General features: G+C 38.6%; 1 protein-coding gene across 1 annotated transcript in view; it reads right to left on the reverse strand.

Moving 5' to 3' along the window:
* GALNT8 (polypeptide N-acetylgalactosaminyltransferase 8) overlaps positions 1–14,595 on the reverse strand; it is a 44,954-nt gene extending 30,359 nt beyond the window's left edge. Inside the window, exons 1-2 of the mRNA XM_044226413.1 lie at positions 14,412–14,595; positions 6,344–6,638 (exon numbers count right to left, since the gene is read on the reverse strand). Coding sequence (XP_044082348.1) covers positions 6,344–6,638; positions 14,412–14,595 — 479 coding nt within the window. The remainder of the gene's footprint in view (positions 1–6,343; positions 6,639–14,411) is intronic.
* Between the last annotated feature and the right edge of the window lie 3,498 nt (positions 14,596–18,093).

The following is an 18,093-nucleotide window of genomic DNA, read 5'->3' on the forward strand; positions in this document are numbered from 1 at the left end:
AGAAACAGACCCTCAACTCTATGGTCAACTAATCTTTGACAAAGCAGGAAAGAATGTCCAGTGGAAAAAAAAGACAGTCTCTTCAACAAATGGTGTTGGGGAAATCAGATAGCTACATGCAGAAAAATGAAACTGGACCATTTCCTTACACCACACATGAAAATAGACTCAAAATGGATGAAGGACCTCAATGTGAGAAAGGAATCCATCAAAATCCTTAAGGAGAACACAGGCAGCAACCTCTTTGACCTCAGTTGCAGCAACTTCTTCCTAGAAATATCAACAAAGGCAAGGGAGGCAAGGGCAAAAATGAACATTGGGACTTCATCAAGATCAAAAGCTTCTGCACAGCAAAGGAAACAGTTAACAAAACCAAAAGACAACTGACAGAATGAGAGAATATATTCACAAATGACATATCAGATAAAGGGCTAGTACCCAAAATCTACAAAGAACTTATCAAACTGAACACCCAAAGAGCAAATAATCCAATCAAGAAATGGACAGAGGACATGAACAAACATTTCTTCAAAGAAGACATCCAGATGGCCAACAGACACATGGAAAAGCGCACATCACTCGGCATCAGAGAAATACAAATCAAATCCACAATGAGATACCACCTCACACCAGTCAGAAAGGCTAAAATTAACAAGTCAGGAAGTGACAGATGCTGGCGAGGATGTGGAGAAAGGGGAACCCTCCTACACTGTTGGTGGGAATGTAAGCTGGCGCAACCACTCTGGAAAACAGCATGGAGTTTCCTCAAAAAGTTGAAAATAGAGCTACCCTATGATCCAGTGGTCTCACTACTGGGTTTACCCTAAAGAGACAAATATAGTGATCCAAAGGGGCATGTGCACCTGAATGTTTATAGCAGCAATGTCCACAATAGCCAAACCATGGAAAGAACCTATGTGTCCATCAACAGATGAATGGATAAAGAAGAGGTGATTATATATATATATATATATATATATATATATATATATATAATGCAGCCATCAAAAGAAATGAAATCTTGCCATTTGTGACGATGTGGATGGAATTAAAAGGTATTATGCTTTGCGAAATAAGTCAATCAGAGGAAGACAATTATCATATGATCTCCCTGATATGAGGAAGTTGAGAGGCAATGTGGGGGGTTTGGGGGTATGAAAGGATTAAATGAAACAAGATAGGATTGGGAAGGAGACAAACCATAAGAGGCTCTTAATCTCACAAAACAAAACTGAGGGTTGCCAGTGGGAGGGAGGTAGGGAGAAGGTTGTTGGGTTATGGACTTTGGGGTAGGTATGTGCTATGGTGAGTGCTGTGAATTGCATAAACCTGGCAATTCACGGACCTGTAGCCCTGGGGCTAATAATATATTATATGTTAATAAAAAATTTTTTAAAATTAAAAAAAAAGAAACTGAAGAATAAAATAAATCTATTTGGACAGTGTTGCTATAAACATTGGGGTGCATGAGTCTCTTCAAATCACTATTTTTGTATCCTTGAGATAAATACTTAATAGTGCAACTGCTGGGTCATAGGGTACTTCTATTTTTAACTTTTTGAGGAACCTCCATGCTATTTTCCAGAATGGCTGTGCCAATTTGCATTCCCACCAACAGTGTAAGAGGGTTTCCCTTTCTCTGCATCTTTACCAACATCTGCTATTCCCTGAGTCGTTAATTTTAGCCATTCTGACTGGTGTGAGGTGATATCTCATAGTGTTTTTGTTTTGTTTTGTTTTGTTTTGTTTCCATAGTGGTTTTGATTTGTATTTCCCTGATGCCAAATGATGTTGAATGTTTTTTCATGCGTCTGTTAGCCAAACCATGGAAAGAGCCCAAATGTCCATCAGCTGATGAGTGGATAAAGAAGATGTGGAATGTGTGTGTGTGAGTGTGTGTGTAATGGAATATTAGCCATCAAAAAGAATGAAAATTTGCCATTTGCAATGACATGGATGGAACTAGAGTATATTGTGTTGAGCAAAACAAGTCAGTCAGAGAATGACAAATACCATATGATTTCATTCATATGTTGAATTTGAAAAATAAAACAGATGAACATAAGGGAAGGGAAGAAAAACTAAAATAAGAAGAAAACAGAGAGGAAAGAAAATCATAAGAGACTCTTAGCTCAAGGGAACAAACTGAGGGTTGCTGAAGGGGAGGTAGATGGGGAATGGCATAACTGGGTGAGGGGCACTCAGGATCATGAGCGCTGGGTGTTATATCAACTGATGAATCATTAAGTTCTTCCCCTGAAACTAATACTACACTATATGTTAACTAACTTGAATTTAAATAAAATCTTGAAAAAAAAATAGAAATCTGCATAGACCTACATCAAGTAAAGAGATTGAATTATTAATCACTAATTATACATGAAAATAGATCCAGGCCCAGATGGCTTTACTGGTGAATTCTATGAAATATTTAAAAAAGAATTAGTACCAATAGTTCACAAATATCTCCAAAATATAGAAGAAGAGGAAACATTTCTCAAGTCATTCTATGAGGCCAATATTACTTAGTTCAGAACCAAACAAAAAGGAGCACCTGGGTGTCTCAGTTCATTAAGTGTCTGCCTTCAGCTCAAGTCATGATCCCAGGATCCTGGATCAAGCCCCAAGTCAGGCTTTCTGCTCAGCAGGGAGCCAGCTTCTCCCTCTCCCTCTGCCTGCACTCCCCCTACTTGTGATCTCTCTCTCAATCTCTCTTTGTCAAATAAATAATTACAACCTTTAAAAAAACAAACAAACAAACAAAAAAATGTCACAAGGAAAGAAAACTACAAACCAATCCTTCTTATGAATAGAAACACAAAAATCCTCAAAATATTAGGAAACAAAATCCAGTAACAAATGGAAACAATTATATACTATGGTAAGGTAGAATTTATGCCATGAATTTAAGATTTGTTTGGCATCCTATCATAAATTTATGTAATACACTACATTAATAGATTATGAATAAAACCACGTGACCAATTTGATAGACACAGAAAAAGCATCTGATGCCTTCATAACAAGAAAAAAAAGAAAGGAAAAAAACACTAAACAAACTAGAAATAGAAGGAGATTTCTAATAAAGGGCATGTACAAAAAGCCATGGCTAACATAATGGTGAAATATTAAATGCTCCCCTCTATAATGAGGAACAAAACACAGTACCCTCTCTCACCACTTCTATGTGACATTTTACTGATGATTCTAGCCAGACAATTAAGCAAGAAAATTAAATAAAAATCATCATATTGGGAAAAAAACATCATATTGGAAAGGAAGAACAACTTTCTCTATGTACAGATGACGTAGTCTAATATAAAGAAAATTCTAAAATACCCAGTAAAAAAAAGAGAGACTAAAAGAATTAATAAAGAATATGGGAAGGTTGCAGGATATAAGTTCAATATACAAAAAATTTGTTTCCATAAACTTAAAATGAACAATTTGAAAATGAAACTAAGAAAACAATTTCACTTCTAAGAGCATCAAAAAGATAAACATATCTAAGAAAAGAAGTGTAAAACTTATACTCTCAAACCCAAAACACTGTGGAAAGAAATCAAAGAAAACCTAAAAAAATGCAAAGATTTACTATGTTCATGGATTGAAAGATTTAATTGTTAATATGACAATACTCCTTAAATTGATCTACAGATTCAATCCAGTCCCTATCAAAATCCTGATAGTTTGTTTGCAAAATTGACCAACTAAACCTAAAATTCATATTGAAATTCAAGGCCCCAGAATAGCTAAAACAGTCTTGGACAAGAAGGAAGTTGGAAACCCATACTTCTTGGTTTCAAAACTTACTACAGAAGCTACAGTTGTCAAGCCAGTGAGTTACTGGCATAAGAAACAGACCTATAAAACAATGAAATAGGATTGATATCTGGAAATAAATTCTTACATTTATGACCAATTGATTTTGACAATGGTGCCAAGACAATCCAGTGTGAAAAAGTAGTCTCTTCAACAAAGTGTGGTAGGACAGTTGGAATGTCATAAGCAAGAAAATGGAGGTGGATCTCTATGTCACACCGTTCCCAAAAATCAATTTTAAATGGACCAAAAACCTAAATGTAAGACTAATACCACAAAACTTTTAGAAAAAAGGGGCATAAACCTTCATGACTTTGCATTAAACATTAGTTTCTTAGATATGACATCCAAAGATGAAGCAACCAAAGAAAAATATTAGATAAATGGGGTAAAATCATATTAATAACCTTCATGTAACAAAGAAAACCATAAAGAAAGTGAAAAGATAATTCACAAGGGAAAAAAGATTTTCAAATCATATGTCTGAATGGAACTTGTATCCAGAATATATAAAGAGCACTTGTAGCTCAGTAATAAAAAGAGAAACTGATTTTAAAAAGGAGAATGTCTCTGAATAGAAAATTCTCTAAAGAAGATATACAAATAACCAATATGCACATGAAAGAATGTTCAGCATCATTAGACACTAGGAAAATTTAAATGAAGACCACAATGATATACCACTTCACATCACTAGAATGTTAGTGAGGATGTGGAAAAACCAGCACTCTCTTATATTGCTAGAGAGAAAGTATAATGAGGCAGTCACTTTAGAAAACTGTCTGGCAGTTCCTTGAAATGTTAAATATAGAATTATCGTATAACCCAGAAACTATACTTCTAGGGTATAGCCAAGAAAACTGAAGACATATGTCCACACAAAAACTTATATATGTATGTTCAGAGCAGTATTTTCCTGGTAGAAACAACTGAAATGTCCACTAACTGGCAAAAAGATAAACAAAATGTGGTGTACCTGTACAAAGACTATTATTTGATAATAAAAGGAGTGAAGTTTTGATACATGCTATAACATGAATGTAACTTGAAAACACTATTCTAGGTACATGTATACAATGGAATAGTACACAGCCATCAGAAAGGATGATACCCATCATTTGCATCAACATAGATGGAACTGGAGGGAATTGTGTTAAGTGAAACAAGTCAAGTAGAGAAAAACAATTATATGCTTTCAAACATATGTGGAATATAAGGAATAATGTGGAGGACCACAGGGGAAGGGAGGGAAAATTGAATGGGAAGAAATTGGAGAGGGAGACCAGCCATGAGAGACCCTGGATTCTGGAAAACAAACTGAGGGTTTCAGAGTAGAGGGCAGTAGGGGGTTGGGGCAGCCTTGTGATGAGTATTAAGGAGGGCACATGTTGTGATGAGCACTGGGTATTATATGCAACTAGTGAGTGGCTGAACACTACATCAAAAACTAATGATGTACTATATGTTGGCTAACTGAACATAATAAAAATAACAATACTAATTAAAAAAAGAAAACATTATTTGAAGTGAAAAAAGGCAGTCACAAAAGACCCATATATAATATTATTCCATTTATATGAAATATTAGAATAGGTAAATCCTATAGGGACAGAAGGTAGTTTAATGTTTGCCTAGGGATGAGGAATTATGGGTAAACAGGGATGGGTTATTAATGGGTATGGAATTTTTTTCAAAGTGATGAGAATGTTTAAAAATTGAATATGGTAATGATTCACCACACTGAATATACTAAAAACCATTAAATTGTACATTCTAAATTGATGAATTATATATGAATTATATCTCAACAAATTTATGTCTAAAATTTATGAAGGACGGTGGGAGAAGCAAAGAGGGAAGAAGAAACTGATGGAGAAAGAGATGGAAGGCTCTTTATTTTTTTTAATTTTATTTATTTATTTGACAGAGAGAGAGAGACAGCAAGAGAGGGAACACAAGCTGGGGGAGTGGGATAGGGAGAAACAGGCTCCCCACCAAGCAGGGAGCCCAATGTGGGGCTCAAACCCAGGACCCTGGGATCATGACTTGAGCCAAAAGAATAATGTTCATTTAACTGGCTGATCCACTGAGGCATCCCAGGGAAGGCTCTTTAAATTAGAATTAATAACAGAGAGGAATTCACACAGAGAATTTGAGGAAAACACCAGGGAAGCAAGTAGAGCTGTTAACTTTAGTGTGACTTGTGCAAGTCTTTTCCCAGTTTCCTCATCTGTACAATTATGAGTTAGACTCATCATCAGAATTCTCAAGCATCTGTTTCTCTGACATCTCTGCCCATCTCCAACGAGCTGTAAATATTTGGAACAGTTACTTGTCCTCTCTGAGCTGCCATTATAAAATGGATTAAACGCAAGAACTCTGCTCAGTCAGCCTACCAGAAGTCCTTCCGCATCAATTCTCCACTCCTCAACCCTGTTTCAACCCTTGACTTTTGCTGCTCCCAAAGCCCATCCCCAATTAAACCAAGGTCCCTTGGCAATCCAAACTTGGTCCACCCTACCTGGAATCCCGGGTGTCTGGGATGCTGCGGTTGAAAGGCAACAGGTTACTGAGGTAAACGTTGTAACCAAACTTCTGGAAAAGGTCCTCAGCCTTTTTCTGCTGGACCTCAGAAAGATCTTTACCCCACTGCCTGAAAAGCTGTGAGTTTGGAAAGAGTATCTCTTTGGGTTTGTGCTTCCTGGTCTCCCTTGCTTTGACTTTCAATGACTTTTCAATAGGATGTTCATATTTCAGCCTCACTGCTGCATGGTCCACGTTTTCTTCTTGCTTCATGGCTGATTTCATACTTTCTTCTGCAAGTGAAGGGTGGGAGAGACAATATTTCAGGTAATCCTGGGCATTGATTTCTATCCATATTTTCTTTAAATGGCTTTCCTCTTCAAAATCTAAAATGTGCTATCTCTTGTCCCAGGGGATGCAGTGCGTCAAGAGAATTTGTCAGAGCCATGCAAGGCTGACCTGACCAGGTGTGCACTAGAATATACGTCTCCGAAACCTTTATCAGAGCTTATCTATCCTGAGCCCCACACCATTAAGACTTCTTTAGAAACCATGACCTGAGAAATAGATTGATAAAGAGCTAATATTTTTCAGAATAGGGCCCAAGAAATATTTCTATCAGAATTGTCATGATTATTTTAAAAGGGAGGTATTCAGGCTTATCCCTAAATCAAATAAATCAGAATCATAGAGTCAAGTAGAGTTAGGGGAAAGAGAAGTTACAGCATCTGCATTTTTAATGAAATCAGGGAATAATTCCTCAATACAAGGAAATTTGAGAAACATCATACTACACTATCAGTGGCCAACAAAAGCAGATCTATTCAACTTTCACCATTACCCACCATTCCCTTCACTTATATATTTGATTTGCCAAGAACATTTTTTTTCTTTCTTTTCAGCGTAACAGTATTCATTGTTTTTGCTCTATGCAATATGTGCCCTCCTTAATACCCACCACCTGGCTCCCCCAACCTCCCACCCCCCGCCCCTTCAAAACCCTCAGATTGTTTTTCAGAGTCCATAGTCTCTCATGGTTCACCTCCCTTTCCAATTTCCCTCAACTCCCTTCTCCTCTCTAACTCCCCATGTTCTTCATGTTGTTATGCTCCACAAATAAGTGAAACCATATGATAATTGACTCTCTCTGCTTGACTTATTTCACTCAGCATAATCTCTTCCAGTCCTGTCCATGTGGCTACAAAAGTTGGGTAGTCATCCTTTCTGATGAAGGCATAATACTCCATAGTTTATATGGACCACAACTTCCTTATCCATTCGTCCGTTGAAGGGCATCTTGGTTCTTTCCACAGTTTGGCAACTGTGGCCATTGCTGCTATAAACATTGGGGTACATATGGCCCTTCTTTTCACTACATCTGTACCTCTGGGGTAAATACCCAGTAGTGCAATTGCAGGGTCATAGGGAAGTTCTATTTTTAATTTCTTGAGGAATCTCTACACTGTTTTCCAAAGAGGCTGCACCAACTTGCATTCCCACCAACAGTGTAAGAGGGCTCCCCCCTTTCTCCACATCCCCTCCAACACATGTTGTTTCCTGTCTTGCTAATTCTGGCCATTCTAAGTGGTGTAAGGTGGTATCCCAATGTGGTTTTGATTTGAATCTCCCTGATGGCTAGTGATGATGAACATTTTTTCGTGTGTCTGATAGCCATTTGTATGTCTTCATTGGAGAAGGGTCTGTTCATATCTTCTGCCCAATTTTTGATATGATTGTTTATTTTGTGTGTGTTGAGTTTGAGGAGTTCTTTATAGATCCTGGATATCAACCTTTTGTCTGTACTGTCATTTGCAAATATCTTCTCCAATTCTGTGGGTAGCCCCTTTGTTTTGTTGACTGTTTCCTTTGCTGCGCAGAAGCTTTTGATCTTGATGAAGTCCCAAAAGTTCATTTTCGCTTTTGTTTCCTTTGCCTTTGGAGACATATCTTGAAAGAGGTTGCTGTGGCTGATATCGAAGAGGTTACTGCCTATGTTCTCCTCTAGGATTCTGATGGATTCCTGTCTCACGTTGAGGTCTTTTATCCATTTTGAGTTTATCTTTGTGTACAGTGTAAGAGGGTGGTCGAGTTTCATTCTTCTACATATAGCTGTCCAATTTTCCCAGCATCATTTATTGAAGAGACTGTCTTTTTTCCACTGTGTATTTATTCCTGCTTTGTCCAAGATTATTTGCCCATAGAGTTGAGGGTCTATATCTGGGCTCTCTACTCTGTTCCACTGGTCTATGTGTCTGTTTTTATGCCAGCACCATGCTGTCTTGGGGATCACAGTTTTGTAGTAAAGCTTGAAATCAGGTAACGTGATGCTGCCAGTTTTATTTTGGTTTTTCAACATTTCCTTAACAATTCAGGGTCTCTTATGGTTCCATACAAATTTTAGGATTATTTGCTCCAGCTCTTTGAAAAAATACCGGTGGAATTTTGATCAGAATGGCATTAAAAGTATAGATTGCTCTAGGCAGTATAGACATTTTTTCCAATTTATTTATTTTCAGAAAAACAGTATTCATTATTTTTTCACCACACCCAGTGCTCCATGCAAGCTGTGCCCTCTATAATACCCACCACCTGTATAGACATTTTAACAATGCTTATTCTTCCAATCCAAGATCATGGAATGGTCTTCCATCTTTTTGTGTCTTCTTCAATTTCTTTCATGAGTGTTCTGTAGTTCCTCAAGTACAGATCCTTTACCTCTTTGGTTAGGTTTATTCCCAGGTATCTTATGGTTCTTGGTGCTATAGTAAATGGAATCGGTTCTCTAATTTCCCTTTCTGTATTTTCATTGTTAGTGTATAAGAAAGCCACTGATTTCTGTGCATTGACTTTGTGTCGTGCCACGTTGCTGAATTGTTGTATGAGTTCTAGTAGTTTGGGGGTGGAGTCTTTTGGGTTTTCCATATAAAGAATCATGTCATCTGCAAAGAGAGAGAGTTTGACTTCTCCATTGCCAATTTGGATACCTTTTATTTCTCTTTGTTGTCTGATTGCTGTTGCTAGGACTTCTAATACTATGTTGAACAAGAATGGTGAGAGTGGGCATCGTGTTCCTGATCTCAGTGGGAAGGCTGCAAGCTTTTTCCCATTGAGGATGATATTTGCTGTGGGTCTTTCATAGAGAGATTTTATGAAGTTCAGGAATGTTCCCTGTATCCCTATACTTTGAAGCGTTTTAATCAGGAATGGATGCTGGATTTTGTCAAATGCTTTTTCTGCATCAATTGAGAGGACCATGTGGTTCTTCTCTCTTCTCATATTAATTTGTTCTATCACATTGATTGATTTGCAAATGTTGAACCGTCCTTGAGCCCAGGGATGAATCCCACCTGGTCATGGTGGATAATCTTTTTAATGTGCTGTTGGATCCTGTTTGCTAGGATCTTGTTGAGAATCTTAGCATCCATATTCATCAGTGATATTGGTCTGAAATTCTCCTTTTTGGTGTGGTCGTTGCCTGGTTTGGGGATCAAGGTAATGCTGGCTTCGTAAAAAAAAAGTCTGGAAGTTTTCCTTTTGCTTCAATATTTTGAAACAGCCTCAGGAGAATAGGTATTATTTCTTCTTTGAAAGTTTGGTAGAATTCCCCAGGGAATCCATCAGGTCCTGGGCTCTTGTTTTTTGGGAGGTTTTTGATCACTGCTTCAATCTCATTATTAGGTATCGGTCTATTCAGGTTGTCGATTTCTTCCTGGTTCAATTTTGGGAGTTTATAGTTTTCCAGGAATGCAACCATTTCACCTAGATTGCTTAATTATTGGCATATAACTGTTGATAATAACTTCTGATGAATGTTTCTACTTCCTTGGTGTTAGTTGTGATCTCTCCCTTTTCATTCATAATTTTATTAATATGAGATTTCTCTCTTTTCTTTTGGATTAGTGTGGCCAATGGTTTATTGACCTTATTGATTCTTTCAAAAAACCAGCTTCTAGTTTCATTGATGTGTTCTACTGTACCTCTAGTTTCTACCTCATTGATCTCTGCTCTAATCTTGATTATTTCCCTTCTTATGTGTGGAGTTGGTTTGATTTGTTGTTGATTCTCCAGTTCCTTAAGGTGTAGAGACAGCTGGTGTATTCTGAATTTTTCAGTTTTTTGAGGGAGGCTTGGATGGCTATGTATTTCCCCGTTAGGACCATCTTTGTTGTATCCCATAGGTTTTGGACCAAAGTGTCTTCATTCTCATTGGTTTTCATGAATTGTTTAAGTTCTTCTTTGATCTCCTGGTTGATTCAAGCATTATTTACCAAGGTGGTCTTGGTATTTGAGTGTTTGAGTTTGAGTTCCCTCGAAACATTTCCTTGTGATTGAGCTCCAGTTTCAAAGCAGGAATATTCAGGAAATAATCTCAATCTTTTGGTATCAGTTGAGTCCTGATTTGTGACCCAATAAGTGGTCTATTCTGGAGAAGGTTCCATGTGCACTTGAGAAGAATGAGTATTCTGTTGTTTTAGGGAGGAATGTTCTGTATATATCTATGAGGTCCATCTGGTCCAATGTGTCATTCAATGCTCTTCTTTCTTTATTGGTTTTCTACTTTGATGATCTATTACTGAGAGATTGCCAAGAACTTTTAAATTGGCCTTGAACCCTTCTTCCCTTCATCCTTGTCTGCCTGTCTTCTGTTTTCTCCTTGCTACAGTCATTTGTTTATTTATTCATTATTAATAATGTCTGCATGCCAGGTACAGGGAATAGAGTGGCAAGATACTCTATAATAAACCCTCACTAAACCAGCCCTTGTGAAACTTGCCTTCCAGAAACTTGTACCACAATAAATATAATGAATCTTATGAAAGAGGATGTAGACAGTGCTATGGAACCTTGTCTCTCTCCCTTCATCTTGTTTTGCCTTTTTCCTCCAGTCTCCATATAAACTCTTCCTTTTGTTTCTACTGTCTGTCCTTCTATCTATCCCTTGGTCTCACCCTGAACTCTGACAATGGTCAGTTCACATTACAGAAGAGATTTTGCCCATCTCCAACTCCCATGTGCACGCACTCTCATGTCTGTGCAGTCACTTCCCTAATCACACTTTCAACACTTCCCTTCAGGGCCACAAGCATTAGATCCCTGTTACTTGGGGGCAGAGGAAAGACAGCTGCTTCCCCTCATGGGAGTCAGATCCTGAGACACATAAAGTTCAAAGCCATTAGAGTTTCGTGGTGAGCCAGAATAAAAAAACCCAGAAAAAAAAAATTTTAAAAGCCCCAGAATTCGTGTGAAGAAGTTAAAATTTGGTAAATCTGGAGGGCATCCTGCCATGTTGAATAAGTCAGACAGAGAAAGACAATTACTATATGATCCCATTTATATGTGGAATCTAAAAAAGGGGGGTTGGAGAATGAGCTCATAGATACAAAGAACAGGTTGGTGATTGAGAGAGGCAAGGGATAGGGGTGTGGGTGAAATGGGTAAAGGGCATCAAAGGTTACAAACTTCTCCAGTTATAAAATAAATAAGTCATTAGCCCTCAGGGAGATTCAAATTAAAACCAAATTGAGATATCACCTTACACCAGTTAGAATGGCCAAAATTAACAAAACAGGAAACAACATGTGTTGGAGAGGATGTGGAGAAAGAGGAACCCTCTTACACTGTTGGTGGGAATGCAAGTTGGTGCAGCCTCTTTGGAGAACAGTGTGGAGATTCCTCAAGAAATTAAAAATAGAGCTTCCCTACGACCCTGCAATTGCACTCCTGGGTATTTACCCCAAAGATACAGATGTCGTGAAAAGAAGGGCCATCTGTACCCCAATGTTTATAGCAGCAATGGCCACAGTCGCCAAACTATGGAAAGAACCAAGATGCCCTTCAACGGATGAATGGATAAGGAAGATGTGGTCCATATACACTATGGAGTATTATGCCGCCATCAGAAAGGATGAATACCCAACTTTTGTAGCAACATGGACAGGACTGGAAGAGATTATGCTGAGTGAAATAAGTCAAGCAGAGAGAGTCAATTATCATATGGTTTCACTTATTTGTGGAGCATAACAAATAGCATGGAAGACAAGGGGCGTTAGAGAGGAGTAGGGAATTTGGGTAAATTGGAAGGGGAGGTGAACCATGAGAGACTATGGACTCTGAAAAACAGTCTGAGGGGTTTGAAGTGGCGGGGGGGTGGGAGGTTGGGGTACCAGGTGGTGGGTATTATAGAGGGCACGGCTTGCATGGAGCACTGGGTGTGGTGAAAAAATAATGAATACTGTTTTTCTGAAAATAAATAAATTGGAAAAAAAAAGAAATTGAAAAAAAAATAAAATAAAATAAATAAGTTATGGGATATAATGTACAACATGGTGACTATAGTTAATCCTGTATTTGCATATAAAATTTTCTAACTATGTGATAATGCATGTTAACTAGATTTATTATGGTGATTATTTTACAATATATGCAAATATTGAACCATTATGTTTATACCTGAAGTTAACATAATGTTAGATGTCAGTTATACCTCAACTTAGGAGAGAGGTTAAAATGTGATACATATTTCTGCATATATTTTACAACAGTATGAGATCCAGCAGGTAACCTCTCACCTCCATTTACAAGTCCAGAGTCTGTGGTTGAGAGAGATAAGCACTTGTTGATCACGGCCATATCAAGGTTTATCTTATGTCCTCTAACAAGTCCCCATTAATTCCTCATAGAAGCTCACAGCAAAATGGAAAGGAGGCCATTGCCTCAGGGGTTATCACGTTTGTTTAACAGCTCCTGCCACACAATGGTCTAAGGACAGACTGTGCCTAGTTATTCCTGAGCCTCCCAGGGATTTTTATATGGAGACTCAATCTCCCCGCCTACATGCACATACCTATGATCATGTGTGTGTGTGTGCAAGTAAATGCACGCACACACACACACACACACACACACCTACCTCTCACATAGATACATCCTGCTCCACTCCCCTCAACTACTAATTCTCACTTACCTACCTTTTGGAGGGATAGAATTCCATATCAGATGCTTAATTGAGCAATTGAGAAATAAGAATTTGATTGCTCAACTCAACACCCAAAGAACAAATAATCCAATCAAGAAATGGGGAGAAGACATGAACAGACATTTCTGCAAAGAAGACATCCAGCTGGCCAACAGACACATGAAAAAGTGCTCCACATCCCTCAGCATCAGGGAAATACAAATCAAAACCACAATAAGATATCACCTCATACCAGTCAGAATGGCTAAAATTAACAAGTCAGAAAATGACAGATGCTGGCGAGGATGTGGAGAAAGGGGAACTCTACTACACTGTTGGTGTGAATGCAAGCTGGTGCAACCACTCTGGAAAACAGCTTGGAGGTTCCTCAAAATGTTGAAAATAGAACTACCCTACGACCCAGCAATTGCACTACTGGGTATTTACCCTAAAGATACAAACCTAGTGATCTGAAGGGGCACATGCACCCAAATGTTTATAGCAGCAATGTCTACAATAGCCAAACTATGGAAAGAACCTAGATGTCCATCAACAGATAAATGGATAAAGAAGATGTGGTATATATACACAATGGAATATTATGCAGCCATCAAAAGAAATGAAATCTTGCCATTTGCAACAACGTGGATGGAATAGAGGGTATCATGCTTAGCGAAATAAGTCAATCGGAGAAAGACAACTATGATCTCCCTGATATGAGGAAGTGGAGATGCAACGTGGGAGGTTAAGGGGGTAGGAGAAGAATGAATGAAACAAGATGGGATTGGGAGGGAGACAAACCATAAGTGACTCTTAATCTCACAAAATAAACTGAGAGTGGGGGGAGGGGGTTTGGGAGAGGGGGGTGGGATTATGGACATTGGGGTGGGTATGTGCTATGGTGAGTGCTGTGAAGTGTGTAAACCTGGCGATTCACAGACCTGTACCCCTGGGGATAAAAACACATTATATGTTTATAAAAAATAAAAAAATTTAAAAAAAAAGAATGTGATTGCTCATCCATTATTTCTTCCATGCCCTTTTTCTAAGTGTCCCTAATCACACACTCACACACACACACCATCCCTCCAAGTTAATGTTATAAACTTACTCAGATGCTGTAAATCCACCTCAACATGAGAGAGTCTCTTTATCCCTGTCCTGTTCCATTCAGGCAAAGGCAAATGAAGCTGTTTTTGGAGATTTCCCCAAACCGACATCTGTAATGTCCTCTTGATATAAAACACCAGGAGGACATCGATGGCAATAATCAGAGCTAGCCCAATGCAGAACATTTTTAGGACATTTCTCCTGGGTATCATGTCCTGCCTCTGAAACTGTCACTTCCTGAGAGTGAACGTGTTACTGCCCAGGTTAGCTAAGGATCACAATCGGCAGAGCTCTGTCTCTGCCGGCTTCTGCCTGCTAAGCCAGATGTTCTTTGACTGGAAAGCTGTCACAAACTGCCTGGCTTCTTCCTGAGCAGTGTCAAGTGTATGGAGTGTGCCTGGGGCAACCAATGACTGGGAGGTTACCTACCTGGGCACACCTTGCATTGTCTTAGAAGTCAGGTTAATGTTTGCCCCTGGAGCTACCTCAGGCTGTGGTGGGGGAGGTTTTCCTCTCCCTGTTTTGTTTCATTTCATTTCATTTTTATATTTCTTTTCAGTGTTCCATAATTCATTGTTTATGCACCACACCCAGTGCTCCACGCAATATGTGCCCTAAATAATACCCACCTTCCACCCCATCCCCTCCAAAACCCTCAGCTTGTTTCTTAATGTCTACAGTCTCCCATGATTCATCTCCCCCTCCAATTACCCCCAATCCACTTCTCCTCTCCATCTTCCCATGTCCTCCATGTTATTCCTTATGCTCCACAAATTAGCAAAAACATATGATAATTGACTCTCTCTGTTTGACTGATTTCACTCAGCATAATCTCTTCCAGTCCCATTCATGTTGATACAAAAGTTGGTTATTCATCCTTTCTGATGGAGGCATAATACTCCATAGTATATACGGACCATATCTTCTTTATCCATTCATCCATTGAAGGGCATCTTTGTTCTTTCCACAGTTTGGTGACCGTGGCCATTGCTGCTATGAACATTGGGGTACAGATGGCCCTTCTTTTCACTACATCTGTATCTTTGGGGTAAATACCCAGTAGTACAATTGCAGGGTCTTGGGAAGCTCTATTTTTAATTTCTTAAGGAATCTCGGCACTGTTTTCCAAAGTGGCCGTACCAACTTGCATTCCCACCAACAGTGTAAGAGGGTTCCTCTTTCTCCACACCCTCTCCAACACATGTTGTTTACTGTCTTGTTATTTTTGGCCATTCTAACTGTGTAAGGTGGTATGTCAATGTGGTTTTGGTCTGAATCTCCCTGATGGCTAGTGATGATGAACATTTTTTCATGTGTCTGATAGCCATTTATATGTCTTCATTGGAGAAGTGTCTGTTCATGTATTCGGCCCATTTTTTTGACATGATTATCTTTTGTGTGTGTTGAGTTTGAAGAGTTCTTTATAGATCTTGGATATCAGCTCTTTGTACTGTCATTTGTGAATATCTTCTCCCATTCGTGAGTTGCCTTTTTGTTTTCTTGACTGTTTCCTTTGCTGTGCAGAAGCTTTTGATTTTGATGAAGTCCCAAAAGTTCGTTTTTGCTTTTGTTTCCTTTGACTTTGGAGACATATCTTGAAAGAAGTTGCTGCAGCCGTTGTTGAAGAGGTTACTGCCTATGTTCTCCTCTAGGATTTTGACAGATTCCTGCCTCATGTTGAAGTCTTTTATCCATTTTGAGTTTATCTTTGTGTATGGTGTAAGAGAATGGTTGAGTTTCATTCTTCTACATATAGCTGTCCAGTTTTCCCAGCACCATTTATTGAAGAGACTGTTTTTTTTCCACTGTATATTTTTCCTGCTTGGCTAAAGATTATTTGACCATAAAGTTGGGGGTCCATATCTGGACTCTCTACTCTATTTCACCGGTCCATGTGTCTCATTGTTCCCTTCATATTCTCAGACAACAGTGTTTTGAAACTGGAACCTAACCACACAAAAAAAAAAGTTCAGAAGAAATTCAAACATCTGGAAGCTAAAGACTACCTTGGTTAAGAATGCTTGGATCAACCAGGAAATCAATGAAGGACTTAAACAATTCATGGAAACCAATGAGAATGAAGACACTTCGCTCCAAAACCTATGGATACAGCAAAGGGGGTTCTAAGGGGGAAATACATAGCCATCCAAGCCTCCCTCAAAAAAATTTTGAAAAAAAAAAACAGAATACACCAGCTCTCTTTACACCTTAGAGAACTGGTGAATCAACAATAAATTAAGCCAACCCCATTCGCAAATCAATCAATGTGATAGAACAAATTAATATGAGAAGAGAGAAGAACCACATGGTCCTCTCAATTGATGCAGAAAAAGCATTTGACAAAATCCAGCATCCATTCCTGATTAAAACGCTTCAAAGTATAGGGATACAGGGAACATTCCTGAACTTCATAAAATCTCTCTATGAAAGACCCACAGCAAATATCATCCTCAATGGGAAAAAGCTTGCAGCCTTCCCGCTGAGATCAGGAACACGATGCCCACTCTCACCATTCTTGTTCAACATAGTATTAGAAGTCCTAGCAACAGCAATCAGACAACAAAGAGAAATAAAAGGTATCCAAATTGGCAATGGAGAAGTCAAACACTCTCTCTTTGCAGATGACATGATTCTTTATATGGAAAACCCAAAAGACTCCACCCCCAAACTACTAGAACTCATACAACAATTCAGCAACGTGGCACGACACAAAGTCAATGCACAGAAATCAGTGGCTTTCTTATACACTAACAATGAAAATACAGAAAGGGAAATTAGAGAACCGATTCCATTTACTATAGCACCAAGAACCATAAGATACCTGGGAATAAACCTAACCAAAGAGGTAAAGGATCTGTACTTGAGGAACTACAGAACACTCATGAAAGAAATTGAAGAAGACACAAAAAGATGGAAGACCATTCCATGATCTTGGATTGGAAGAATAAGCATTGTTAAAATGTCTATACTGCCTAGAGCAATCTATACTTTTAATGCCATTCTGATCAAAATTCCACCGGTATTTTTTCAAAGAGCTGGAGCAAATAATCCTAAAATTTGTATGGAACCATAAGAGACCCCGAATTGTTAAGGAAATGTTGAAAAACAAAAATAAAACTGGCAGCATCACGTTACCTGATTTCAAGCTTTACTACAAAACTGTGATCCCCAAGACAGCATGATACTGGCATAAAAACAGACACATAGACCAGTGGAACAGAGTAGAGAGCCCAGATATGGACCCTCAATTCTATGGGCAAATAATCTTCAACAAAACAGGAAAAATATACAATGGAAAAAAGACAGTCTCTTCAATAAATGGTGCTGGGAAAACTGGACAGCTATATGGAGAAGTATGAAACTTGACCATTCTCTTACACCGTACACAAAGATAAACTCAAAATGGATAAAAGACCTCAACGTGAGACAGGAATCCATCAGAATCCTAGAGGAGAACATAGGCAGTAACCTCTTCAATATCAGCCACAGCAACCTCTTTCAAGATATGTCTCCAAAGGCAAAGGAAACAAAAGCGAAAATGAACTTTTGGGACTTCATCAAGATCAAAAGCTTCTGCACAGCCAAGGAAACAGTCAACAAAACAAAGAGGCAACCCACAGAATGGGAGAAGATATTTGCAAATGACAGTACAGACAAAAGGTTGATATCCAGGATCTATAAAG

This window comes from Neovison vison, chromosome 12 (assembly GCF_020171115.1).
Source record: "Neovison vison isolate M4711 chromosome 12, ASM_NN_V1, whole genome shotgun sequence".
Lineage (NCBI taxonomy): Eukaryota > Metazoa > Chordata > Mammalia > Carnivora > Mustelidae > Neogale > Neogale vison.